This window comes from Grampus griseus (genome assembly GCF_964374135.1).
Source record: "Grampus griseus genome assembly, chromosome: 9".
Lineage (NCBI taxonomy): Eukaryota > Metazoa > Chordata > Mammalia > Artiodactyla > Delphinidae > Grampus > Grampus griseus.
In genome coordinates this window covers 98,941,115-98,968,607 of record NC_139003.1, presented here as the reverse complement: position 1 = coordinate 98,968,607, position 27,493 = coordinate 98,941,115, and the positions used below count along the sequence as shown (strand labels likewise).

Below are 27,493 nucleotides of genomic sequence, written 5' to 3'. Positions count from 1 at the left end.
CTTGGCCACTGTTCCTTGGCTGACCCGTGTGGCTCACCCTGTCTTCGCAGAGGCCATGGGCCACGTCTGTAACCCGCTGTGTTCGTCAGAGGGCTGCTGGGGCCCGAAACCCGAAGACTGCATGTCCTGCCGAAACTTCAGCCGTGGCAGGGAGTGTGTGGAGAAGTGCAACGTTCTAAAGGGGTAAGAGGCTTTGTTTTCTAATCCCTATGTTTTGATTTAAAAAAAATAAGACTTAAGATTGTTTTACAGGTTTATGGTTAATCAGTCGGATTATTTTCCTTTTCCTTTGTTTTTGTGTGATTGACAACTGTTAATCACAAAGGGACGTGAACAAACTTTTTTCATGACTTAATCCAATCCAATTGATAGAGTCTCTCTCTATCTGGAAATATCTTATATTTTTCCTAGCTGCACAATGTTCCCAAGACAAACAGAACAGTCTTCCATGGTTCAGATGGCCAAGACCGTGGCCGCTGTAGCACAGCATTCCTGCTGTGTCAAAACACAGCTCCTGGTTAATTTTTGTTTATGTTCAAGACACACTGAACAGTGCAAATAACTTCAAATATACCCATGGACAGAGAAATAAACAGTTGTATAACATTTGTTGAATTTATTGCAATCAATAAAAAGTACAGTCTGTTGATTCTATAGGAATTTTGATATTGAGTAAGGCTTTGAATGACCACAAATAATGACTAAAATAAATTAATAGGAAAGTAAAATGGAAGGATAGAGACGGGCAGAGGCAATTTTTTTTTTTTAATGTAAAGAAAAAGAGAAATTTCATGATAGAGAAGAGCGTAGGAGTTACAGATGGCTCTAGGAAATCTTCCTTTCTGTTTCACTATCAGGGCTTGGGCTACAGCTCAGATCAGAAATATTCGGAAGCAGGATGAGAAGACCAAGTTCAATTCTGTAAGAATCTTTAGCTGATAGGCTCATTAGCCTAACAGTAATTTGCATAATTGATAGTATTGTTTCAACAAGTAAGAAATATTGGTGCAGTCCTTACAGCTGCAAACAGACACTAAGCTCTCATGTCTTCAGTGCTGACGTCTCTTTGAAGCGACAAGGTGATTAAAATAGCCACGGCAGTGGCGCCCGGGTCTGCCCATTAGAGAACCCCAGTGCCCAGCAGCACCTGTTCCACTTGCAAGGCTGGCTCCTGCAGTAGGTGTGGTAACCCAGAGAAGCAGCACAGGGAAAAAGTCCCACGGCGTATTTGGTTTAATTGATGCCGTCTGCCTGAGAGGACTCACGGACCACGTCTTTGGGTGTAAACACTCCTTGTTCACTGCCTAGTTAATTACCAGTCGTCTTAACACCTGCCACAACTACAGTGTCTTTTCAGTCAAACATCAGCTTGTCGCTTAACGTTAATCTAAGTTTGAGGAATGGTTAAAATAGTACAAGCAAAATTTTTCACGCCTGTGTTCCCTACTTGCTGTTTTTAGGAATAACCACTGAGGAAACGTTTAATAGCTGTCTTTCCTTTTCCCAGGCATTAGTCTAGATACCATTTCTTTGCAGCTTAATTTAAATATCCATGAATCTGATATTGGAGGGGGTATCTTAAATCTTAAGGACTGATATCTTAAGGACTGTTTTCTTCTCTTTTTTTCCCATGTGTTGCCTTGCTTATCTAATATTGGAAAACTGCGCCTGGAGAAAAAATGTAGGGAAGATGTTTTGATTATAACGGAAGCTGATGTTTTTGTTCCAGGAGAAGATGACCAAAGATTCCGCTGACAAGAATCAGTTTATTACATTACAGTATAGTCCTAGATTCCCGGCCATTCGACTTTTACCTAAAACTGTTTTGACTTTCTAAGAGAGGTGATTTGTGTCATCTGAGCTCTCAGACAGGCGAACCCAGACAGCATCCTGCAGCAGGGTGTCCAGGGACGGCACTGACCAGTTTCCCGTCTTCTCCCGTCAGAGAGCCCAGGGAGTTCGTTGAAAACTCCGAGTGCGTGCAGTGCCATCCGGAATGCCTGCCCCAGGCCATGAACGTGACCTGCACGGGACACGTAAGGAGCATGTTTAATGTCACCCCACATGTCAGCCATAGCCCGCAAGGATGACCCTCACCCCCGTCACCCCGTGCCTGCCGGGACGCGCGTCCAGCGCACTCCCCGTCCACATCTCACAGCCGTCGGGGGCTGTGACTGAGGGGAAGTCAGCACATACCCTGCTGGCACGGGCATTCCCCTTCTCTGTCCAACCGCAGATGCAGGTGGTGATGCCCGTCCTCACACCACAGATCAGGGTGCCCTGTGGACGGGGCACACCCACAGGCAGCCTTCAGTGTTCCTGACATCTGTCTTCATTGCTTTATTGTCTTAATCAAACATCACCAAATTCTTATTTAACATGAGTTTATCGTTATTTGAAGAGTATTTTTTTTTTTTTCGGTATGTGGGCCTCTCACTGTTGTGGCCCCTCCCGTCGCGGAGCACAGGCTCCGGACGCGCAGGCTCAGCGGCCGTGGCTCACAGGCCCAGCCGCTCCGCGGCATGTGGGATCTTCCCGGATCGGGGCACGAACCTGTGTCCCCTGCATCGGCAGACGGACTCTCAACCACTGCGCCACCAGGGAAGCCCTGAAGAGTATTTTTTAATCACAAAGGAAAGGTTTTCAAAATTCAGTTTCACATCTACATGTTCAGTAATAATCTTTTAGAGAGTGTGAGAATGCAGGTCCCTCTCACAACCGTGTGCCCATGTTGTTAATTCTCAGTTTATTTATATGAGGAGCTCTGTTTGGATTTGAATTTCAACAGCCATATCTAAATCTAGTAACGGAAACCATTTCTCAGAAGTTCTTTAAATCAGACAAAAGACGGTAAGGCTCAGTTTTGAGGTACAGGCTGCCAAAATGGCTGGTTACAAAGGAAACCACTGGTTTTTAGGTTGGTGTTCGGTTAAATTTTCATCAGTGAAATAAAATAACTGGTGATGTTGACTGACTTAGTCATCTGATTGTTCTGGCTCTGGGAATACTCAGTCTTTGAGACATGAGAGCACTGAGCCAGCAGGCAGACCCTCCCCTACCCACGTTATTTCAGCCCTTTGTGAAGTGTGCGGACACAACCCAAACAGCCCCAGTGCATTCATTTCTGTGGGTTTTACCGACGCATTCACATTGGACCAACAGAATCCAATTTAGCATGTTGCACAGTTAATTATGCAGCCATCACTGCACTTCCATGTGCCACCTTCTCAACACTGGAGAGATGTAGGTGTGGCTTTTCTCAGCTTGGCCTTGGTGAGTCCAGCTTCCCACAGAGGCCCCCTCAACTCCAAACACGATTCACAAGGAAGTCCTTCTGACTGATAAGGATATAAATATACATGTAGGCCAATCAGGAATGCTTTGACAAGGAAAGATGCCCACAGTGTATCGAGTAAAATGTAATAAAGCACATAGTACAGTTTCTCTCATGTTTTTTATATATATATATATGTATGTATATAAAGTACACATTTAAAGTCAAGAAGACTTTATTCTCAGCTGTTAACAGTGGTCACATCAGGCAAGCACAGTCACAGAAGAGCTTGTCCACTTTAAGAACTTCCACGTCGTTTGATTTTTTTTCATGATAAGCATTTTAAGTAAAAAGTTACTTCATTCTGGGGGTTCCCTGGTGGCGCAGTGGTTGACAGTCCGCCTGCCGATGCAGGGGACACGGGTTCGTGCCCCGGTCTGGGAAGATACCACGTGCCGCGGAGCGGCTGGGCCCGTGAGCCATGGCCACTGAGCCTGCGCGTACGGAGCCTGTGCTCCGCAGCGGGAGAGGCCACAACAGTGAGAGGCCCGCGTACCGCAAAAAAAAAAAAAAAAAGTTACTTCATTCTGAAAAAGAGAGAGACATAAGTAAATGTTTGATTTATGAAACGGTTTTTCCACCTTGGTGCAGGGACCAGGCAGCTGTGTAAAGTGTGCCCACAACATCGACGGCCCTCACTGCGTCAAGACCTGCCCTGCTGGAGTCACAGGAGAAAACAGCACCCTGATCTGGAAGTTTGCAGATGCCAATCACGTGTGTCACCTGTGCCACCCCAGCTGCACCTACGGGTGAGTGCAGGAAGCTCTGGGTCTGCAAAGGAAAAGGCAGAACAGGGTGCTTCCCATCTTGCAAATTTGTAGATTGAAAATGTCTCCGGACTTTCCAGTCAGTCAAGTACAGAGGTTTGTATCTGAGTCAGTTCCTCCAGGTGTGCTGGACCCACGGCCACGGCAGCAGCAGTGATACGCTCGTGGGCAGATCATGGTGCTGGCGGGAGAGCCTCTCAGCCTCTCCAGGTGTGTCTCGTGCCAGGGCCCTGTTCTGCGGTGCCAGCATGTCCCAACAAGAAGAATAAGGGATGGGGGAACGAGAGCAGAGGTCCTGCCCCGTCCCCAAAGGTGTCTATATATATATATATATATATATGTATGTATATATATATAAAATATCTTTCCAGATGACTGGGATTCTTGTGGGAATCTTTTATTGGTTTACAATTAATAGAAGATAACATTGCCTGGAATGTTGCCTAAAGGTGCTTTTTCTTTTAGCTAGTTGATTGCTAAGCTGTTAATAGGGAAATTAAAACTTTTGACTGTAATTAGTGGAAGCACTCAGAAGGTATATATCTTATTTACTAACATGATAAATTTGACAATGAAATTGGACTACTAGAAATCAGAAGGAGAAGTTGTCCCATATATTTCACATTCCCTTCTATCTCATAATCCTCAACTTTATTTGGCACAGTTACTCTTCTCTGGAGCCATCTCTTACTAGCTGTGTGGACTTGGGGAAGTGTCTTAACCTCTCTGTGCTTCACTTTCCTTACCTGTAAATTAGGATAATAAGACTGCATCGCTCACAGGATTTTTGAGATCTTGAGTTAATACGTGTACTGTACTTAGAATAGTGCGTGGACCACACGGGCACTCAATCAGCGATTGCACAGATGGCGGTGCGGAGCTGGTAACGAGGTGGCAGTAACGATGGTGGCGGTTATAATGGTGGTGAAGGAGGTAACGGTGCCAGTCCTGCTGGTAGTGACGGTGGTAATTATGACCGTGACAGTGATGGTTAGTGTTCTGAAGGGGTGCAGAACCTTCCAGTTAGACTTCTAAACATCAGGAGTTTTGAAAATTTTCCGAGTATGTCCTAAGTTTTTACAAAAAAACTATTTTAACTGCATTTATATGGAAGAGCCTGGGCCTGGAGACAAGTGATTTGGGAATGACTGGTACCCTGGTCAACTTCCGTCGTTTCACCTTCCTTCTTGAGTTTCAGCCATCATGAGGGTAAATGGAAGGGCTCCATCATTCCATGACCCTGTGGTCCAAGAGTTTCAGTCCCAGGCAGCTGACTCCCCAGCTAACATGTAGGAAGCCTGGGCATTTCCTGTGTGGTTTGCATGTGACTGTCTTCTCCCTCTAATCTTAGTCTAAGCCATTGGTGTGTTGCAAGTGATCTGGAATATTTTACCAAGTTTAACACACACACACACACACACACACACACACACACACACACCCCACTAAAGCCAATTGATTAATTTGAGTAGGGCTAACATTTTTACAATATTTTGTACTCCCAGTCAGGAAATGATAATTTCTTCATACATTCAGATATTCTTTTTTATATTTCAGTAAAGTTTTAGTTGTGTTCTTTCATGTTCTGCCTAAACATTTTATATTTATTTTTGCTACTGTGAAGTGGACCTTGTTTTCTAGTATACCTTCTCATTTATTATATCTATTATTTATTATATCTAATATATAAGATAGCCTTTGATTTTTTTTGGAGGAGGTGTATATTCATCTCGTATTGGTGGTCTCTACTGAACTTCCTTTGAAATTCGCGTTTTAGTTCATGGTCTTGAATTTTCCAGGAAAACAATTATATCGTCTCCAGTAATGGTATCTGTATCTCTTTTCCAAAAGTTTCAAATCATATTACAAGGGCCAGAATTTCTAGAATAATATCAGATACAATGGTAGTGGACATGAGAATTTTATATCTGATGGTGGTGGAAATGGCTGTAATAAGTCACCATTAAGAACAATATTTGCTATTAGTGTGAGATTCTTATTATCTTGTTAAAGAAACAGTTATCTATTCCTACTTTTAAACTCTTTTTTTTAAATCCAGAATGAATTCTGAACTTTACCAAATACCTCCTTGGTAGGAATTTCAAGATTTTTCATACTTTTCCCTTTGGGTATACCAGCACACTGGTTATACGGACCACTCTGCAAACTCTACAAAACATAGTATAAACTGTAATTTGCTAGTTTTTCACTTAGTCTATTTTTTTCATATTCCCCAAAATAAGCAATTTCAGAGCAGATTCTCAAAAACAGAATTATACTACCTATATAAAATAAATACATTTTTCCTGTTTTTTCTATCTTTGGGAAATAAATGTGTTTCTATATGTGTGTGTGTCTGTGAGCATATAGCATTGGTAGAAAAATATATAGTTTTCCGTAATCTTGTTATTACTATCTCTATCTTCTCCCAAAGGAATTACGTACTAAAAATGGATTTAATTTTTTAAATATGGAGAAATATTGATGAGGTGAGGGGAAATAAGAAAACATTTCTTTTATTGTGTATCCGCGATGTGCACAGCATCATCAAACACATAGTCTCAACGATGACTAAGAGCGAACGCGCTGCTTTCCCCATTTGTATTGTTAAAGAAACACTTAGAAAGGCTCTGGGGTCACCACGACTCATCAGCCAGCAGTGAGAAAGCCCAGGTTACAGGTGCATGCTTGCTTCCAGAAGCCGTGCCCTTCCCACAGGGCAAGTCTGCTTACCCCAGGGAATGGGTCAGCAAACTTGAAGCAAATCCACTTTTATTTATTTTATTTATTTATTTTTTATTTTGGCTGCGTTGGGTCTTCGTTGCTGTGTGCAGACTTTCTCTAGTTGCGGTGAGCGGGGGCTACCCTTCGTTGCCGTGCATGGGCTTCTCATTGCGGTGGCTTCTCCCGTTGCGGAGCACGGGCTCTAGGCGTGCAGCCTTCAGTAGTTGTGGCTCGTGGGCTCTAGAGCGCAGGCTCAGTAGTTGTGGCACATGGGCTTAGTTGCTCCGCGGCATGTGGGATCTTCCCGGACCGGGGCTCGAACCCTTGTCCCCTGCATTGGCAGGCGGATTCTAAACCATTGCACCACCAGGGAAGTCCGCAAGTCCACTTTTAAACGGAACCACATTTTATAGTAAGTCGTCAGGGGATGGTTTCTTTGAAATTTTATGCCAATAAATTAAACGAAATGACACGAAATTTTGCCTATTTTAATTACATGTAACAAAAAATAATAAATCAAGTGGGAGACAAGGAATAATTTTTCTGACAAAATTAAACGATAGCATGATATGGCCTCTTTTGCTTGATATTTGACAATCATTTCTGCAGAATTATGCAGGGTACCACCAGCTTTCCCAAGGACCCCTTAATCCTTTGACACTCAGGTGGTTCCCTCTTAGGGCACCTGTCCAGTCACTACCCTTGTCCATCAGCTCTTCAAATGTAAACTGGCTGAGCTCTCCCTATGAGCGTCTCCCTTGTCCATAGCTTCTTGCTAGAAACCCCATAGGTTTCTAAAGAAGTAAAATGATCGAAATGTGTATTTCTCTTTCAATTCCTACAGCTGTGCTGGGCCCGGTTCTGAAGGCTGTGCAGTGAGTGGGTAAGTGTGACACTGTATGCGATAACCTGATCAGAAATGACCAAGAGCGCTGTGGGCGAGGGTAGTGCTTTCCCTCTTTTCCGACGGCCCTCTGCCTTGGCTGGTTCTCACTTCACCCTGGGCCAGCCTGGGCATTCCTAGCAGAGCTCACCCTGCCCACGCTGCTGGCTGTGCTTTGGGGCCAGGGGGGAGGGCAGGACAGGAGTGCTGGGCCCCTCCACGCGGACCCAGCCTCACGGCCCAGCGCTTCTACACGCAGCCCTGCTCCCTAGGTCACCAGGGTTGTTGGGTCCTTCTCCTCTTCCAGCTTCCCTCCTCTTTCCTCGCTGACCCAGTTGGCCCTACCACAAACCTGTGTTTGAATGACCCGTCTGTTCAATGACAGAGCTCCACCTTGGGAGACTTTCTCCCCTTACTTCCTTTCCTAAACACAGGACTTCCTTCAGCATTTCAGTTGTGATCCCTTTGCCGTCATTGCCTGAAATGCTGCACAGAGAAAAGCAGAATTGGGACTTCCTGTTCAGACTCATCAGGAAAGAGTGATACTACCAATTAACAATGTCTATTGAAGAATCAGAATTATACACAAGACACTGACCAGTTATCCCCAAACAGCAGCCAAACGTCCAGGAACCTCTGCCATCTCCAGTAATGTTTACAGAATTCCTCCCCTCAACAACCTTCCTCAATGCCAGTCAGCTCAGTCTCTTGCCGAAGAATTAGCCAAGATAACTGATCCCTCCTGCTATCAAGTGAGACATGAAAGACAAATAGGGAAGTTTCTCAAAGATAAAGATTTCCTTTTACGCCCCTCTTCACTTGAGCCACGAGGACACCAGCAAGCTTCGTCCTCTCTTTGTGCTTCAATCAGCGTCTTAGTTATGAGGTTTTCCGTCACATCCCCACCCTGAAACCGGTCAACGACCATTCTTTGTTATATTTTTACCCTTTTAATTCTTTTCTTCTCTTTTCACTCCCCCTACTTCCCATGGAACACATACTCTGTACAAATTATTCCTTATATCTTTCAGTGTCCCCTTCAAAATGGGAAAAACCCATTAATTCAAACTGTATTAATTGGGAAGATGGTATAACTCAGGAGATGACTTTTGCACTTGCTAAGAAGAAAGTGTCATCAATACCATTTACGTGAAGTACATTTGACCCACTTATGAGAAATCTGTAAGCACACTGGCACATTTTTTTAGGTGCAAACGGTGCTACTGATTAATCTTTGATATTCATTAACTTTTCTACCTGAAAATATGAAGTTTGCCAGAAGCTTAGATGGCACAGGTGCTGGAGAATAAAAGCTGTATGAAGATTCTAAATTCAGAATCTACCAATTCAGACGGTTCTTTCCCCGTGAGCTTTAGAACCTGAGTTTTGGGTGTGTGTTGACCCGAGCTCTATGGGGGGAGGGGTGGCGGCAGGATGACATCACTCATCCCTGACAGCCCTGCTGTCCGTGTGGAAATCCTGTCACTTCCTCACCCCCTCCACACTCATGCTACAGCACTTCCTACGGCTCTGGTCCCATCTTGAAAGCCCCGGACCCCTCGGGAAGTCTCCACAGGTTTGAAAGGGTCCCTCCGTCCAGCCTGGCCAGCAGACATCGCAAGTGTCACGGAGGGCGTGCCTCAAACGCGTGGAGACACTCCGGGGGGCCACACAGATTCATATGAAAAGCATGACTGAACTCTGAGTTACTTTTTAAATGATGTGTTTTCTTAATCAACAGATGAAAAGTATGATCCTGTAGGGAGAAGTCCAAATGATACCTCAGTGTAAAACATGCGACAAAGCAGGCTCCTATACTGAAGGAAGTTGGAAACCCTGCCCTGGGGCTCCAAGTCCGCCCTCCTTTCTCCTTTACGAGCTGCGCCGTATTCCACTTTCTGAGCTAGCCCTAAATGACGTCATGCTATTAGAACGTACGGGAAATATGTGAAATGCCAAGAAGGTAACAAACCTCACCCCTTTGCGTGTCCACCTCGTTCCAGGCCCAGGATTCCGTCCATCGCCACCGGGATGGTGGGCGCCCTGCTGCTGGCCCTGGTGCTGGCCCTGGGGGTCGGCCTCTTTCTGCGCAGGCGCCGCATCGTCCGCAAGCGCACGCTGCGCCGGCTGCTGCAGGAGCGCGAGGTGAGCGCCGCGCGCGAAGGGGCGGGGAGGCGCGGCAGCCCGAGGCTTGCGTCTTGAAGATGTATTACTGTGCTCTTTTTATCGCGAGGAAAAAGTCGGAAGAATCTCTGAATGTCCAGTTATAAGCAACTCCATGCACATGTTAGTACTTGTATCCAGGGGAATGCAGCTGTGTCTAGGGTAAGTCCCACGGCCGGTTACCAAGCCGGGGCGCCCGCTGCCCACGTGGGGCGGGCGCTCGGGCCGGCCAAGGGGAAGGCTGGCGCGCAGAATTGTGAGCTCACGAGGTGTTACTTTGGAAAATGCCATTGTCCACACCAGCGGCTGCTCCTTTTGGAGCCACATTTGTGACCGTGTTGTCCGTGGTTTCTCAACCGGCATCCGTGTCCGACAACGTGTCAGAAGCCAGAGGCCCTGGGAAGAGGGACCCACCGCAGCTACAGCAAAACGGCTGTGAGGGGCCCGACCGGTTAGCAGAGTGACCACCACAGAACACTGTCCTTCCCCAAGTGTTCTCGGCCCGGACACAGAAATAGAAATTGCACTATTGCAAAGGAGCTGTTCTGGTCAAGGATGCCTTTTTTTGAGGGGGGGAGGGGTCAGTCCTTGTTCCTTCCGAGCGTCTCACCAAGTGCCTTAGAACAGGCGTCCCTGTCTCCAGAGGGAGAACCGCGAGTTCTGTCCCCTGGTGTCTGGACCTGCCACCCCTCTCCCCGGCCCGGCAGGCATCGTCTCTTCCTCTTGTCTGTCACAGCTTGTCGAGCCTCTGACGCCCAGCGGAGAAGCTCCCAACCAAGCTCTCTTGAGGATCTTAAAGGAGACGGAATTAAAAAAGGTCAAGGTGCTGGGCTCCGGAGCATTCGGCACGGTGTACAAGGTGAGCCCCCCGAGGGTCCTGGGCGCCTTCCGCGGCGGTCTTTATCGTGGTCACATGCTCTTTGTGTCACTGAGGGTTTAGGGAGTGCCAGTGTTTTTCTCAAGTTGTCTAGAGGAAATCTTTTATAATCCCAGTGACAAGTAACTGGTGCGGTGAGATCTGTACACAGGCACAGACATTTTCAGGAGTTCAGTGTGAGCTTTCCGAGGGGTGGGTGGCACAAGTCCGTCTGAGAGAGGGTTGCCTGTCACGGCACAGCAGCATCTGAATAAAGCCCAGCTCAGAACAGCTTCCTCTTCATTTCTCTCTCCTACATCCCCATTGCATAGTCTGATTGCAGTTAGGCCTAGACCCGGAATCTCAGAATTCTGGACAAAATGACTCACACTGACTGTGTAACTGGCACGAGCTTAGGGGTTTTGTCTAACTACTCTGGTTTCTGGAATGTGATAGCTAAAGAGCTGCTGAGCTGTCGTGACTCCCAGCACCGGTGGCCTTGGGTGCAGAGCCGTGCTCGAGCCCCTCGCCCTTTGAGGTGGGGTCACTAATGCCCAGCCAGCCTAGGAGCCGCCTGTTACGTGTATGACGCTTGCCAGCCAATGTCTTCACCTCTCTTCGTCACAGGGACTCTGGATCCCAGAAGGCGAGAAGGTTAAAATTCCTGTGGCTATCAAGGAATTAAGAGAAGCCACATCTCCAAAAGCCAACAAGGAGATTCTTGATGTGAGTTTCTGCTTTATTCTCTAGCTCTCTGCAGGCCTGGAAGCCAGAAGCCACCTTTCTTCGTGGTTGGCAGCACATTGCTCTGTTTTAGACTCTGTCATCACCGCATTCTAAATGGTCGCTTTTCCCGGCTTTTTTCCTTCTGGCTATAGTTGGTATAATTCTCTCTCGTAGGGAAGACTCACTCTTCCATTCTCTTATCGGCCCCCGAAAGTACGGAAGCCTGCGGTCCCTGGGCATCCACCGGGGGCCGTCCCCGTGCTCATGGCTTTACCCCTGCTGTCTCAGTGACTGCCGCTGGCGGGCCTGTGCTGCTCTAGGTGTTGTGCTCGCCAAGCTTTCAGTGAAGAAACGGAGGCATGAAGCAGCCTGATGCTCAGGGTCACGTGGCTGGGGGTAGGATTCCAGCACGTGGTTACTTCTGACTCTGAAATGCATGTTCGTTTTCTTCCACCAGCTAGCTCATCTTTGAAATGGCTTTGTAAAGGTGCCTAGGATTAACACTATGATGCTCTATGAACTCTATAATCTCTTGTTCCCCTTCTGTACTTTCTCTCAAAGTAATTTAAAGGTTATTTCCAGCATCTGCTGATTGCTACTTTATGGACTCTTTGAAATACTCCACAAGATTATTGTTACATGTGTTTACTTGCGATTCTCTTGAACTTTTTCCACCTTCCCCGGACCCTCACTAGCCAGTGAGGGGGCTGCACAGTCTTAGAAAGAGGCTGGATGCAGGAGGGGCCAGCCTGGAGCTGGGCAGAACCCTCTGCAGGTAGAAGCTCAGGAAGCTCCGGTGGGCACACCCTTGGGGTCCCGGGCTAACAGCGCTGGCCTCCGCTTGCCGTGGTGGATGTGGGTTTCTCTTGCTCTTGTCCCAAAGCAGAGCCAGTGAAAGAGGAGCTGGAGGGGCTCAGCAGTGAATTAGGGAAACAGTCAATGAAAAAGGAAAACGACTGCCTTTACTGAGTCAAAAATCTAGAGAACTTAGTTCGTGTTACAGCCACGAAGGACAAAGGTCAAATATAACATTTCCCCACTCTTGTATCTAACCCACAGAATATACAGTAAGCAAAGCAAACATGGGCCTTTTTAAAAAAGTTCAGACGGTGAGCTTCCCAGGAGCGCACTCTCTCCAACCCCATTTTCTCCAGGCAGCCTCCTCTCCTTTCATCGCAGCAGGAAAGTCCCACCCCAGTATCTTCTACTTGAAGGATGATGTATTAACACAGTGCAACAGAAGGTCTCACACACTGATGATAGCTTACCAGGCAAAGTTATCTTTCATTTTCACAGTTTACAAATTAACGTACAGTCTGTTAACGTAACGTCGACTCCTGTTTCCATAACCACAAGAAGTACAGCAAACAAGTGATTTGTGAAGTCTCTTCACTTTCAGCCTCTAGCTCCTTCTCCTACACTGTTAAAAAGAAAATCTTTTTGCAGAATTGGCTTCCTTAATTCATTTGTTACTCATTTAAGACATTCTAATAACTTTCACAAAACGGTGTTGAGATGTGAATTTTAACAATATTCACTACGCAGAGTAAGGGCGATTTTGAAGACAGTAGCTATACTTTGGGAAGGAAGTAGCTTCACTGAGAAGGGCCCTCCAGGACCCCTAAAACTGGAGGAAATCTGCTTTCGTGGGCCAGAGTTGGAGTAGAAGATAGAGAAAGGAAAGACTGACAAGGTAAAAAAAAAAAAAAAAAGTGTGAAGTCCCATTTCGCCTCTTGCGCTGTCTCTGTCCTGCTCTCCTTCTCTCCCTGCGTCCCCCCACCCACCCCGGTTTCTTCCTCCTGCTCTAACACCTGTCCTGTGGCTGTAACCAGAGGGATGGCAGCCCGAGGCCCTCCGCCTGCTTTTCCCGAAGCTCCCTCTGCCCCACATACACAGGGAGCCTGTCCTCGCAGGGTGGGCGCAGCCGTGGGGAGCCCCTGAGGGAAGGGAAAGCTGAAGCAGCCGCCAGTGATTTGAGGGACAGTTTCAACAGTGAGTTCAAAGGCAAGTTAATTCTGTGACAGGCAGCCCAGGGGGCTGAGCGTGGGCTTTTTTTTTTTTTTTTTTGGCGGTACGCGGGCCTCACACTGTTATGACCTCTCCCGTTGCGGAGCACAGGCTCCGGACGCGCAGGCTCAGTGGCCATGGCTCACGGGCACAGCCGCTCCGCGGCATGTGGGATCCTCCCGGACCGGGGCAAGAACCCGTGTTCCCTGCATCGGCAGGCAGACTCTCAACCATTGCGCCACCAGGGAAGCCCTGAGCGTGGGCTTTGAAACACTCACACGCACTTGTAAATGGCTCCAGCAACCCGTACTCTTATTCCCCTACCCAGGCCAGCACTGAGGTCCAGCACACACACCCTCCAGCCCTGGCGCACGCTGCGGTCAGTGGTGGCTTAGTTAATGGGACACTTTCAGAAATATTCTTAAAGTTAAGCGTCTGCCTCTCCTGAAGGAGTTTAAAGTCTAGTGGAATCCTTTTTCCCCAATCTTTAACGTAAACTAGTTCACAGATGAGGGAGACAGCAAGAAGGAAGGTCCCCCAAATTTCAACGGTTGGACAAAATAATAGACTTCCAAGGTCACCGAGCCTCAGAGGCCCTCCTGCCACGTGACTCTGACCTCAGCCTTGGGAGCCTCCGAGCGTGGGCTCTGCCTGCCAGTCTGCACGCCTGGCGGGGGTGGCCGATCAGAGGTGGCTGGGGGATATACCAAGCGTTCTTGCCGTAGGTCACAGTGCACCTTTGAGATTCCAAGAAAAACAAAGCTAAGAACAAAGCTCACGTTAACTCCTGCACACACTGAACAGGACACACCACCAGACAGCATCCCCATTGTGCCCGGGCTTCGGGAGGCAGAAATCTGTGGCTGTACCAGATTTTAATAGGAGCGGGGTCCTGGCAGGGCTCCAGGCTCTGTGTGGCCGGACACCCACGCCCATGCTCTGCTCCCCGAGCCCCAGGTCAGCTCCCCACGGCCCGCAGCAGATGGGCCGCTCAGACTGCTCTGATCTGCAGATTTCTCTCCCCTCTAAAATGAATACAACATGTTTCCAAGTCTCCACCAGATCTTAAGAAAATAAGAACAGCCAGGGGATTTCTTTGGTGTTATGGTTGTACAGTTTCCCAGACTGGGGGAGAGACGTGATTTGTGCTTTTCTGGCGATCGCACGGCCTATTGATGTTTCCATAGACTTTCCAGTTTAAATTTAGGGCAGGCAACAGAACGAGAATGCAAAACACATTTATATGCGTGCTCTTTCTGTGTCATAAGGTGTGGAGCTTTCTGGTAGCCCATCTGCCGGAGCACTCAACAAGGCCTCGCGGTGCGTGGGGTAGGCGGGGGAGGGCCTGGGTCGGGGGAGCCCCGGGTGTGGGCCCCGCCCTGACATAAGAAATGTGGTCTCTGGTCGTCGTTCACTGGGCCTCAGTTTCCTCTTCAGACAAATAACGGCTTGAGAAGAAACCACTTGCAGGCCTTCTCCAGTTTTAACTTTTTATCAGTAGCCCTTCTCAAAGGTGAAGAGCTGTCAGAAGGTCCATAGCATTAAACACCTGCTCTGCTGTTGTGATACCGCGTTTGCAACACGAACGAGGAGAAAGGCCGACTGCCTGTGAGAGCAGGGCGTCTCCACTTGGGGCAGCGTCCAGACAGACGGTGGCTCTGCAGCGGACGTCAGAGCTGTGGGTTTCTTTCCGTAGTGGACGTGGCATGGTCTCTGTCTCGTATGATTTCAGTGTCGTTCGGCCGTGGTGTTTCTGAGGCAGCTCTGTGCCTGGAGATGTGTTGGGCACCACGGGAATGACGTAGCAGGAGCAGGTGTTGGGGAGGTGAGGTGATAAGCCCCAGCTCCGTGCATCTCACACGGCACACCTGCCCCGGGTGAGGCCCGAGGGTTGGTGTCTCTGGCAAGTTCGCAGGCCGTACGGAGCCTGCTCCCCCGAGGGAGAAACTGCAAGATGCCAGGAGAGTGTAACTTAGATTGGGGCTCAGGGATGCCCTCTGAGGAGGGGTCAGCCAGGGAAAGAGGAGGTGGAAGGGCATTCCAGACAAAGGCCCTCCCGGGTGCGGGCGAGCAGAGTTGGGGAGCAGAGAAGAAGGAGGACCGGGGGTCTGTGGGAGGAGAGGCTGTGCGAGGCCTGGCGGGCTCCCCAGGAACAGTGAGGCCAGGGGAGGGGTTCAGGCCATCACGTTTGTGTTTAGGGATGTGTGCACGTGCCCCTCCACCTGTCTGTCACCACTGTCACCTCTGGCTCCTGCGGTGCCTGCCCCAGCATCCCCCCGGCGTGCCTTCACCTGGCCCAGGCCGTGTTCCCTTCTGCACAGAGGGCCCACACCCCCGAGCACAGCAGCGGTCAGGTGGGGAGAGGTGCCTCTGAACTTTCTCTTGGAGACCAGGTGGTCCCTTCTGTGTCTGTATAAAATGTCACCCCCCCCCCTTTAGATTCTAAAGGGAAAGAGATGGAGTTTCTTGGTGGAAATTGAGGATTCCCTAATTCTTAGACAAAAGCGAGGCCCAGTTATGTGCATGGTTGTAAATGAAATCAGCTTCCTCCGCCCAAGGATAGCAGAAGGGTTCAGATAAAGTCCATGGCTGTGGGTCTGTGCCGGGCTCCCGCCACGGCAGCCTCCGAATTAGCAGGGGCGGGGCTGTGGGGAGTGGGTTCTGCAGAGCAGCATGGATTTCCCTTCCCAAGACTGAGGTGGGGCGACACAGACCACCTCTTCAGAAATGAATCCTGGGCCGCCAGCAGAGTCTGCGATCGCTGTAGGTGTAACGTCCTCCGTCCGGTTCAGAGCCAGAAACGGTGCACTGAAAGGGCTTCTCTGCTGTGCGTGGCAGCGGTTCCCGTGGTCCCGGCAGTGCGGGGGGGGGCGGGGTGGCTCCCCCCTCTGCCCCCGGTGCTCTGTGGGGAGGTGAGGTCCCCCTCCCTCTCCCGACCCCCCCCCCCCCAGAGCTCTCAGCATCTCCTTCCACGGTGCCCAAGGCCGGGGTTCCGGAGTCAGCGGGCAAGTCTTCACCAGGGTGTGGGCCCCAAGCACGGGTTCCCACCGGCCCTGACACCACTTTAAGCGGCGGCATCTTTGGCTTTGAGGTGGAGGTCTTCGTAAGGACTCAGCAACGCCCAAACTTGGAGACGTCAGGTCTCATTTTCACCCAACGCTTTGCCGATGGCGAGCGCGGCCCGGGCCTCTCTGTGATGCAGAATCCGCACGTGCACTCAGAGGACGCCGTCTCCCGTCAAGCCACTCCACAGCCTCGCGTGCAAGAGACCCCACGGGAACGTCCACTGCACTAGACGTTTCACGGGCACCCTTGTCCTCCACACGCGCGCATTTCCAAACTCAAAATCGTGTTCGACTTCTGTACCCGGAAATGGTCTGTCTGCCTGTTCCTTTAGCCACGGCGGGGAGCCCTTCTGATGCGCCCTCTCCTCCTCTCCCCCCCAGGAAGCCTACGTGATGGCCAGTGTGGACAATCCGCACGTGTGCCGCCTCCTGGGCATCTGCCTGACGTCCACGGTGCAGCTCATCACGCAGCTCATGCCCTTCGGCTGCCTGCTGGACTACGTCCGCGAGCACAAGGACAACATCGGCTCCCAGCACCTGCTCAACTGGTGCGTGCAGATCGCAAAGGTAAATCAGAGGAGCGTGCTCGGAGCAGGCGCCCAGCTCTGCAGGGAGGGCAGGCAGGGCCACGAGGCAGCGCTGGTGGCTGCCGTCGCTTCGCCGCCCCAGCCTCACCTCCTGGGATGATGCGATCCTGAGGGAGAGCCCCGGAGAACAGCGGCAAAGGGGAAATAAAGACACCCGAGAAATTAATCATTACGTTCTCCATCCTCGGACAGCATAGAGTTTGCCAAGAGGGTGTGTGTATGTGTGTGCACGTGCATGTACGTGGCATGCAGTCTTCTTTAGTTTGGATTGAATTGAATCGGTTGTCCTTTGCATCAGATCGGTGCCTATCCCACTGCACGTTGGAAATCTAATTATTCAGCTACGTTTGCACAGTTTTCTCTGCACTGGGGGCTCTCAGTATGGTTGACGTTAGTGTTCTTGTTTCCCTGGCATTCTTTTTGTTGAATTTGGAGCAGAGGAGGAGGTGTGGCTTTCACCCAGGCAGGACTTGATCACAAGGCCAGCAAACCAGGCCAAGGCTGTCAGGTGACAGTGGCCAGGTGGACAGACAGGTGCTGGCTCTGACGTGCGGTGGCAGGAGGTGAACAGACGTTTCTGCTGCTTCATGGGGCTCCGTACGCGTCCCCCTGTCGACAGGCTAGATCTGGAGCAAGGGAGGGGCTGAGGGGGCAGACAGTGGCCAGGTGGGGCTGAGACCAGGAGCACAGCAATGAGCCAGGTGTTAGCTGCTCATACGGCCTCACAAGGACTGTTCTTCCATTTCAGATCTCCCTCTCTTCAGGCCAGTAGTGCATCAGTTGTCTGCAACCCAACTTGCTAAATTCTGTTTCTCCTGACAGTGGGTATACCGTTCACTCCGCTGAATGAATGGAATCTGTGGGCAGGCCCCGCCCTCAGCCCCGGGGCGGGTGTTGGGAGCCTGCAGGAACCAGGGAGGACAGGGCGCCCCTCGTCCCCCAGGCCCCATCCAGGTCCTGGTTGCTCGCCTCACCCAGGGCGGCAGCACCCTCGGTCCTGCAGATTCACTCCTGAGGATGCTCTGAACTCGCTCGCTCAACCCCCAGCAGGCGTAGAAGGTGACTAAAGACACGACAACGTGTTCTGGGCTCTGCTCAGCCTGCAGCTGCCTGAGACGCTCGCTACAGGACGGGCTCCTCTGGGGTCAGCGGTGCAGGGTGAGGCTGGCGGTGGGAGGCAGCCTCAACCCTCTTCTTCCAGTGCCCGTCGGGGTCGCTGTCTCAGCCACAGCCCCGGAGGCTCTGGCACGCGGCGGTGTGGGCGTGCCTCTCGGACGCCTGCCCATCGCGTGGTGCTCTCGGCCGTAACCCCGGTCACAGAGCAGAGGAGTCACGTGGCCGCTGCTAGGCAGTGGTCCTGGTAGAGCCTGTGCGCCTCGCGTGCTGTGGTCTCATGAAAAGCCTGGTTATTTCTCTGTCTGACCGTGTGAGTTTCCTAGGGCTGCCACCAAAAAGCACGACAAACCTAGTGGCTTACCACAACAGAAGCTTACTCATAGTTCTGGAGGTCAGAAGTTCCAAACAAGGTGTCAGAAGGGCCGTGCCCCTCCCAAGGCTCTAGGGGAGAATCCTTCCTCCCTCCCCAGCTCTGGTGGCTCCAGGTCCCTCCCGTCTCTGCCCGGTCTTCACGTGGCCTCCTGCCTTAGGCCTGAGTCCAGATCACCCTCTCTCTTAGCAGACACCAGTCATTCCTAAATCCAGGAGGACTTCATCTCAAGGTCTTTAACCGATTAGATCTGCAAAACCCTATGTCTAAAGAAGGTTACATTCTGGGGTGCTGGGTAGGCGTGAGATCTGGGAGGACGCTGTTCAGCCCAGAACAGAGGCTGGGGTCGGGGAGGAGGTCGTTAGCCCCAAGTAGTTTTCGCTGAATATGGCATTTTTCCTGGAGGTTTACTCGTGTCCTGACTCCTGTCCCCAGAAATTCTTCCTTAGTCTCTTCCCTGATGAGCTAAGGCAGGAGAATCACCAAAGCTGATCCCCCTCCACCCCAGGCAGCCTCTGTTACCTTGCTTAACTTGCTTTATGTTTTAAAAACACATCTTGCTACCTGCGAAGACCTGGTTTATTTACTTGTTTAACTTGAAACGGGGAGGTGAGCTCCGTCAGAGCCAGGCCTTGGCGTCCAGAGCTCTGCACGCCTGCCTGGGTGAAGAGGCCCAGCTCACCAGAGGCTGCCTGGGTATTTAGCATATTCTGATTATCTTGTGTCAGTTGGCAGCTCCACAAAAGTGACTTCTTACGTGATGCGACGCATAGCCTTGGCAAGTTCTGCCCGCTACGGAACCGGGCTTGTGACTCTGGGAGATTCACAACTCAATTCTGGCTTTTCTTCGACGAGTTGTCTCTCTGTGGCCGCAGAAGGGCCTCTGCCGTCTGTCCTCCCGGCAGCGAGAACGGTGCTGGGTAGCCTCTGTGAGGTGCCCACTCGGGCCCCAGTATGCACCCCATGCTCACCTCTCTGGTTTTCTCGCCATATTTTGACTAATTTAAGTTAGATTCATGATGAAAATCTAAGCTGAAACATTGTCTCATTCTGGTTCTATATCGACTTTCTCTCCCTAGAGCAGCGTCTCCTATTTCCGGTCCTCTCTCGCTCATGAGCTTTTCCCCTTCTCTCCTTGGCAACCCTACATTCAGATCTGCCTGCTCACAAGTGTCTGCATAGATGGAAGTTTATTTGACCCCAAAAATCAGTCCTCTGCCAGCACGAGGAAGAAACAAACACCTGGCCACGGCAGTGCCCGCCACAGGGCGAGTTCAGCTGTGCCCGGGCCCTGGTCAGCCATGAGTTTCCAAAGTTCCTGAGTGGACTTTCCAGGGCCTGCAAGTTTTCCAAGACAGTGCTCTATATAATATTACTCAGAATTTCACCTTGTTATTTCAATCCACTGCTCTGCCTGTTGAACTCTGTTTAGGTTCACTTTCATCCGAAGTCGGTTCACGTTGCAGCTGTTAGATTTGTCTGCGACGGAGCTGCTCCCTATTTCACAAGAGAAACCTAAGGCACTGTACTTGAATAGCTGTGGCGCTGCAGTGTCTGTCCTTGCAGGGAAAGGAAAGTAATGGTTTCTTCAGCTGTAAAGAGAGAAATTTGCTCTTGGGTTAGTGACTGTTTACCTAAGGATTGAACAGTTTTCTCTGTAAAAGTTAGAAGTGAAACTACCCAGAAACACTTAGTGGCTGACCAGAAACTAATCTTGGTGGCGTTTTCGAGGTGGGATTTATTGACTTACAAATGTCCTCCCTGATTCACAAAGGCACAGGCTCTCTTGGGAAGTTTTCCAGGATTGATGGAGACCTGGGTACCATTACGCAGGTTTATTGTCCTGGCTAAACTGCTAAGAGGACAAATAAAATTATATCACGGGCAAGAGAAAAAAAGAAAAAAAAAACAGAGGTGGCCTAGTGGGGAATCTTGCTGGGGTTGGGAAAGCAGAGGTGCCCTTCCACACAGGGTGAGAGTGGATTCTAGACTCAAGTCTCAGGAGGCCGTCGAGACGTCACCTGCTCCCTCATCACCGCTTCCTAAGCTCCTGGCTCGGGAAGGTACAGGGGGCTCTCACTCACGGGGAGTGACTTAGGTGCTTCGGAAAGTGTATGCATTCTTCCTGGCTGCATAAGCCAGCTAGTGAATCCCAAAATAATTAGATGGGATAATAATGTAGTAAAATGTTAGCATGCAGAAGATGCTGTCTGTCATCAATTCAGTTTAGAGAACACCGCTGCCGCGCCAGGCTCATTCCTCTTAGAGCACCGCAGAGCACGTGACTGCCAACTCCTGCATAAATCAGCTCTCTAGGCTGTGATTAATTTCACATTTTCACAAACCTTTGGGACCACAGAGCTTTCTTTCACCTAACTTGGATTAAGATCTCACAGAAGTGAGTTTTTAGAGAGACGATATACGTTTCAGATACTTGACCAGGCCCTGGTGAGGTTTGAAGGTAGCTGGGGGCTGGGGTCGAGGGGTGGGTGGATGCTGTCAGAAGGAAACCGACCACAACTTCACAAGCACTGAACTACACCTAGTTCATTCTATAAGATGAGACTTAATAAGGATGAACTTCAGAAAACATTCCATTCGAAGGATCCATTTTTTAAGCAGATGGGATACTTAGTTTGGTCTAAACTCATCTGAAAAAGCCCCAGCGTTTTCACTGCTCAGACATTTATAGGCGCTTTCAGGGCACGAGAGCAGCGAAGGGAAGACCCATCCGGGTGAGGAGAGGAAGGTGGTCCTGCCGATGACGTAGCAGAGCATGCTGGCCACTCGTGTCTGGGTCTAGGTCATGACACCCACATCGACAAATTAGAGCCTGGTCGTGAGAGATGAGCAGGGGTGGGAGAGAATGAAAGTCATGCTGGAAGAGGGGCTGTTGTCTGTCAGCCTCGCGCAGCCTTCGGGGGCAGGGGGAGACGCTGACCGGCCTGTGCACGGCCTCCTGTCTGGGCCCAGGTGGCTCTGGCCTTCACGCCCACGTCTGCTCCCCCATCGCCTGGCTTTCCTGTGCTCCACATCAGGACTCCTGGAGGTGAAAGGTGAGGTTCCAGGCAGCCCCCACCCTGCTGACTAACTGTGCAGCCTGAGGGTGATGATTCAGCCTCCGGCCTCCAGCCTCCATCCACCCGGCTAGAGAGGAAGACGCTTCCTAAGAGCTGATTCAGCGGCAGAGCAGGTACCTGCGTGAAACCCTGGGCAGCAAGACCGCAGACAGGGACACAGCCACACAGCAGATCCGGTTACCAGATAGTCTACTTATTTGAATTATTTTTTTATTTATTCTCACATCGTTCCACAAGATTACAGTTGAACTTAACCTAAACGATCACTTTACAGTATGTCACTATAAAGCCAAAAGTTGTCGTACTGTTAAAGCACATTCATCAACTTCTGGTCATTTCACTTGGTGATTTCTTGAGCATATATCTGTCAGTGTCAGGTATCATGTGAAATACTTATGTAAAGAAGACAGAATTTCCTATCTCCCCAAACTTGCAAACAGATGAGGAGAACAGATCCATACAGAGGTAACAGTGCAGCAGGAAATGAGTGGGTCAGAGCAGGAGAGCCGAGGGACCAGACTCCCAGAGGCTGCTCTGGGCGTCACATGGGCACGGCCAGGTGGGCTCAGTCGGCCAGCCAAGCGCCAGGTGCGGGGACGGCAGTGGTGAGGCAGCCGCCCTGCACCCTCGGGAGCCTGGACGTGGCTCTGGTGCTGTGCACACGAGTGAGAGCCCGTCCCTGTCCTGGGGACCATCTGAGGCAGCAGTGAGAGGTGGCCAAGAGACACTGAGGGCTGCCGGAGGGGAGGGGAGACCCCGCAGGAACCCACAAGCGCAGCTTCATCACGAAAGCAAAGGGCGCCGCGCGGGAAGTTATTCGTGATCAGACTTCGTTGGGAAGTGTAGCAGGACGTGGCAGCAGCCTAATTCCAGGTCATGGCACAGGGGTGGAGAAGAGAGGATGGATTTGGCATTTAGGAGGAAATGATGGCAATCAGCACTGAGGGAGGACTCTCTGGGCCCCGTCCTAAGTGCTCCATGTTGATGAACTCACTTAATCCTCTGAGTAGCCCGTTTTACATTGGGGGAGAGTGAGGCAAGGGGTGTTGAAGTAACTTGCCCAGGTCTCAAGCTAGGAAGTAGCAAAATCAAGATTCCACCCCAGGGCTCCTTGCTCCCAAGTCTGTGCTTTTCCCCAGCACTTGATGTCACGGGTCAGAGTGGAGCCCACAGGCTGGTGAGCCTAGCAGGCCTCCTGTCCCTACACAGCAGGAGGTTGGGGCCTGGAATAGGAAATTCGGACACTCCCCTGCCTCTTCTGAGGGCAGGGGTTCGGGGGTGTGGACGCCGTGCTTTGCTTTACTCTGCTAGAACCTTCTGCCTACCCCTCCGCTTCCTATCCTGCCACCTCCGTAGTCACCAAGTCAGTGTCCGCCCCCACTACCCACCACTTCCCCACATGGTGGTGAAAAAATACACTAGAAATGCAGCGCATTCCTGCCTCTTGCTCTGGGCGCCTCCTAAGAGTTGCAGGATGCTGCGGGGCCTGGGAATACGGTCCGTATGTGTCACACCCAGCCCAGGCCTCTCTCCTTCCCCGGGTGTTGTGCGAGGAAAGTCTTTAAAACCCTCGTGAAGCGTCCTGTGTCTCCTGTGCGTTCAGGTCCCAGGGTGGCTCTTCAGATCCCCTTTTAACCTCAGGATTGCCGCATCCATCCTAGCTGTCCTGTTAACTAGCAAAATAAATACGTTCCATTCAGTTAAAGTGAGGATCTCAGAGAGAAGGCGTTTCCGAGAGGCCCCATGAGGCTGACGCTGATGATATTGCTTCCTGTGGTTCTGTTTGGATTCTGAGAGTTTACGAGCGATGTCAGGGCTCTTATCTTTGGTGCTGGTTAAACTATAACTCTGCTGGGCCTAGAGTTACAACTGAGATGGCCTTTCAAACCGCCATATTATGTGGGACAGAGACCAAGGAATAGAGTTTTATCTGAGTTCAAATGAGTCTAATCTTGTCCCAAAATTATGTCTGATTTAAATCCCTCTAGCTGTGTGCTCCAGACACGTACTGCTCTTTCCTGCCCTTTCCCAAGCCTTCTCTGAAGGCTGGTGTTACGAGAAAACGTTGCAGTGCATTGCAGTTGCTCTGCTCCTTTAAAAATCTGAGGCGGGTGGGGGTGGGTGGGGAGGGAGGGGCGGGGGTGGAGCTAGTTCCTTTGTTAGATTCCCATCCACCTGCCCTTGGGCACGCTCAGCTTGGCGGCACAGGGCCAAGATGCTGGGGTGTGGCATCCGTCGGAAGCAATCTCTGGGTCTGCAGACAAGTCTCACTTGGAGGCCCCAGCAGGAAATTAAGGGCACGGTCCCAGTGGTGGCCTCAGAGCTCTGGGGCCCTGGGGCAGCTGTCGAGGCTGTTGTGTGGGTCCCGGACCTCCCAGCACCAGGAGCGGCATCTTCGCAGGTGTGTTTGAAGTGCCTGGCTCAGAACTGTCGGCCGCTATTATCATTCATTCATCCCTTCCTTCCGTCATCTTCAGCGAGCTTTTGTAAAAAATGTATCCAGTGCACCAGATCCTCTGTTAGGCACGTAAAGAGGCAGAAAGAAAGTTCACGATGATAGTTAAATGTAGCTGGAAATGCCCTCTGAAGTCCTCCTGTGGGCTTAGTGAACAAATTTTCCTTTTTGTGCCCCGTGAAGCCCCGTGAAGCGGGGGAGGTGCCAGGGAGTAGGAAGTCCTCCTCTGCTAGGAAGCCCTGCTTCTGTCTCCCTCTCCACGCTCCATCCCGAAGGAATGATTCCTAACCTGGAAGTGCTATTCCAGGGAAGCACCTGCCCACCTCCTCTTGAATAGACATGAGCCCATTAACCTTATTTCCCGACACCTGAGACATCTTAGAAAGGAACCATTTAAATCAAACAGCATCTTAAACATTCAGGAGCTTTCTAGATAATACAGTGGACACATGGGAATCTTTTTCTTTTCCCCCAAGAAAAGAAAAACATTAAAGGCTTCGAAAATAGCCCTCAAAGACTAACTCCTGGGTAGTGTCTTTATAAGATCCTGTTTTCCTGTGATGGCTAGTTTAACTCTAGAAGGAAAATTTGTAAACTTCACTTTGATGTGACAAGTTAATTAGTAATTTTTACCTAATATCTTATGCAAAAGGAAGCAATGAATTTGCCAGAAAATTTGGGATCTATCCTTATCTACAGAGGTATTCCCTGCATTTGCACTAAAATGAAGAGAGCTACATGCAAAAGGCTCGAGAGTAATGCAGAGTTGGTTTTGCCCATTCATTTCCATTTTGTGCCCTTCGGTAAGCATTTCTGTGGTGTCTGCCCTTCACTGGAGGAGAGTTCATGAGTGTCGGCTGTAAAGGAAGCTGGAAATGTGGTCCACCTCCCTGGCTGGGGAGAGGAGAGGCGCCTTTGTGAGCAAGTAGGAGAGGACGTGGTTCCAGCCACACGGGCCGTGTGCAGAACTTGACCCTCCGGCTTGGCTTCTCCTGCCTGCCCGTCTGGCCCTGCACAGGGGCGAGGGCTGCCAAGCTCATGTCAACGGGTTAGAGCTTGCGAGGGTCCAAGGGAAGCTTGGCTCAGCTGGGCAGGCTTCAAGCCATGAATAGGGGCAGGAAGTGAGCCCGCCTGTCAGGGGAGAAAGGGCAGGTGACAGAGACACCAAGGAGGCTGTGGACAAGGGCTAGAGGTGAGGGGTCACACAGTTAGCCCTTCGTAGCCGGGGTCCTGCATCTGCAGAGTCAGCCAACCGTGGATCAAAAATATGTGGGAAGAAAATTACAGAAAGTTCCAAAAAACAAAAGTTGAATTGGCTGGATGCAAACAACTGTTTACATAGCATTTACATTATGTTTACAAGTATGTACATTGTATGAGGTGTTATAAGTAATCTAGTGGTGACTTAAAGTATGCAAGAGGATGTGTGTAGGTAACAAACACTTGCTCCATTTTTTAGAAGGGACTTGAATATCTACGGATTTTGGTTAGGGGGGTGGCAGGGAGAGGGGGTCCCGGAACCAGTCTCATGGGTACCAAGGGCTGACGGTACCTCCGAGGATTCACTATGTCTCGGGCACTGTGCTGGGTACTTCTCAAGTATTCTGTCTTTCTCTTCCAGCCTTGATTCTGATTACAGCAGTTGTGGAGGCAGCCAGGGAGGGGGTAGGGAGTGGCACCTTGTATCCATAAAAGCAAATTCAACATCCATGTGATTTCAATTTCAAAAAGAGAAAATAAAACAGGACCGAAACCTTCACTGGTAGTGAATCACGTACGACGCTCCAGGAAAGCGTGATGAGAGCCCTGGGTCCTGGGGAGGTGGCGCCCCAGACGCGCTGGCACAGGGAAGGCGAGGCCGGGCAGGTGGGGTCGGCCGTCCCCAGCAGGAAGCAGCGTGTAACCAGGTCACGGCCCGACGGCGGGGCTCCTGCTGCGTCACTGGCTTCTTCTATTTGTTCAGCTGAGTTTGAAACTTGAGTAACTGGATGGAGATAAGGTAGTAAGTCAGCAGCTAGTTATGTCTTCATCTCTTCCCCTTTTCGTCCGTGGAGCAGGTAGACTCTGGTCACTGATGTTACCAGGTGCAAGTCACTGTGTCCGTGGAGGGCAGTCCGTCCGCAGGCAGGCTCCGGCTCGGAGGCTGTCGCGTACGTGACGCTGCACCCTGCGCTGGGGCGCCCGCCCTCTGTCTGATCCCCGCCGCGCCCTCCAGGGGAGCCCGCTGAGCACCCGCCCCTCACCGCGCCCCCCCGTGTTGCAGGGCATGAACTACCTGGAAGACCGGCGCCTGGTGCACCGAGACCTGGCGGCCAGGAATGTGCTGGTGAAGACGCCGCAGCACGTCAAGATCACGGATTTCGGCCTGGCCAAACTGCTCGGCGCCGAGGAGAAAGAATACCACGCGGAGGGGGGCAAGGTAAGGCGCGGGCCTGTAAAGGGCGAGCACTGCCCTGCCAGCAGGCTGACCCGGGTGGGGCCACCCTCGGGGCCTGCTGGGTGAGCTCACAGCTGCCACCAGCACCCGGGTCCAGCCAGGCTCTTCTGGCCGTGCAGCCAGAGCTGCCCGCGGAGCAGGACTTGCTGGGAAGGTGCGTAAAGAGGTTCCTGACACACCCAGAGGCCAGAGGCGGTACACGTGAGCTCAGCTCCATCTCCATCGCTAGGTGACCGTTAGCCAAGGGTAGGTGTCAACCTCCCAGTCCTGGGTAAAGCCCCTCTCAGAAGAACAGCTGGGAGAGCGGCACGGAAAGGGCCCCATGTTGTTCCAGCAGCTCCCGTGGGGCGCTGGCCGCGGCCGCATTGGCTTCTTCCTCTCGGGCGGGCCCGGGGCTTCTCCAGGGGGCTGTCCCAGCAGCGAGGGGTGCGGGGGTCCTGATAGGCCCTCCAGAACGCCCTGGCTCAGCTGCTCCCGTCTTCGCTCTCACGGTGGCCCGCACGGCTCCAAGCAGCTAGCCCTGCAAACAGCCACAGACGCAGGGCACAGCCAGGGCCCCCAGCCGCCAGCACGTGCACCCAGCTCAGCAGAACAGCCACGGACCAAAGGGCCTCAGCTCTGGGCCTGACAGAGGCCCTGTTCTCTACCAGACTAAACCTCTCCCTACCGGCTGGGAAGGTGCACTGGGCTGGGCTGGGCTGGGGGTGGCCCGGCGTCCTCACCTTTGTCGCTTGTAATTTATTCCGGTGTGATTTCCTTTTTTTCAACAGCGGGGAGCTAACTGTTGTCTTCTTACTTTTCTCTCATCATCCCAAGGTGCCTATCAAGTGGATGGCTTTGGAATCCATTTTACACCGAATTTATACCCACCAGAGTGATGTCTGGAGCTACGGTGAGTCGAAATCCCGAGGCTGATGAAGCA

At 51.0% G+C, this 27,493-nt stretch overlaps 1 protein-coding gene across 2 annotated transcripts in view; it reads left to right on the top strand.

Moving 5' to 3' along the window:
• EGFR (epidermal growth factor receptor) overlaps positions 1–27,493 on the top strand; it is a 62,347-nt gene that overhangs the window by 20,050 nt on the left and 14,804 nt on the right. For both annotated transcript variants that reach the window (XM_082661647.1, XM_082661646.1), the window contains exons 12-21: positions 51–183; positions 1,946–2,036; positions 3,926–4,083; positions 7,670–7,708; positions 9,712–9,853; positions 10,608–10,730; positions 11,355–11,453; positions 16,908–17,093; positions 26,398–26,553; positions 27,388–27,463. In XM_082661647.1, coding sequence (XP_082517773.1) covers positions 51–183; positions 1,946–2,036; positions 3,926–4,083; positions 7,670–7,708; positions 9,712–9,853; positions 10,608–10,730; positions 11,355–11,453; positions 16,908–17,093; positions 26,398–26,553; positions 27,388–27,463 — 1,203 coding nt within the window. The remainder of the gene's footprint in view (positions 1–50; positions 184–1,945; positions 2,037–3,925; positions 4,084–7,669; positions 7,709–9,711; positions 9,854–10,607; positions 10,731–11,354; positions 11,454–16,907; positions 17,094–26,397; positions 26,554–27,387; positions 27,464–27,493) is intronic.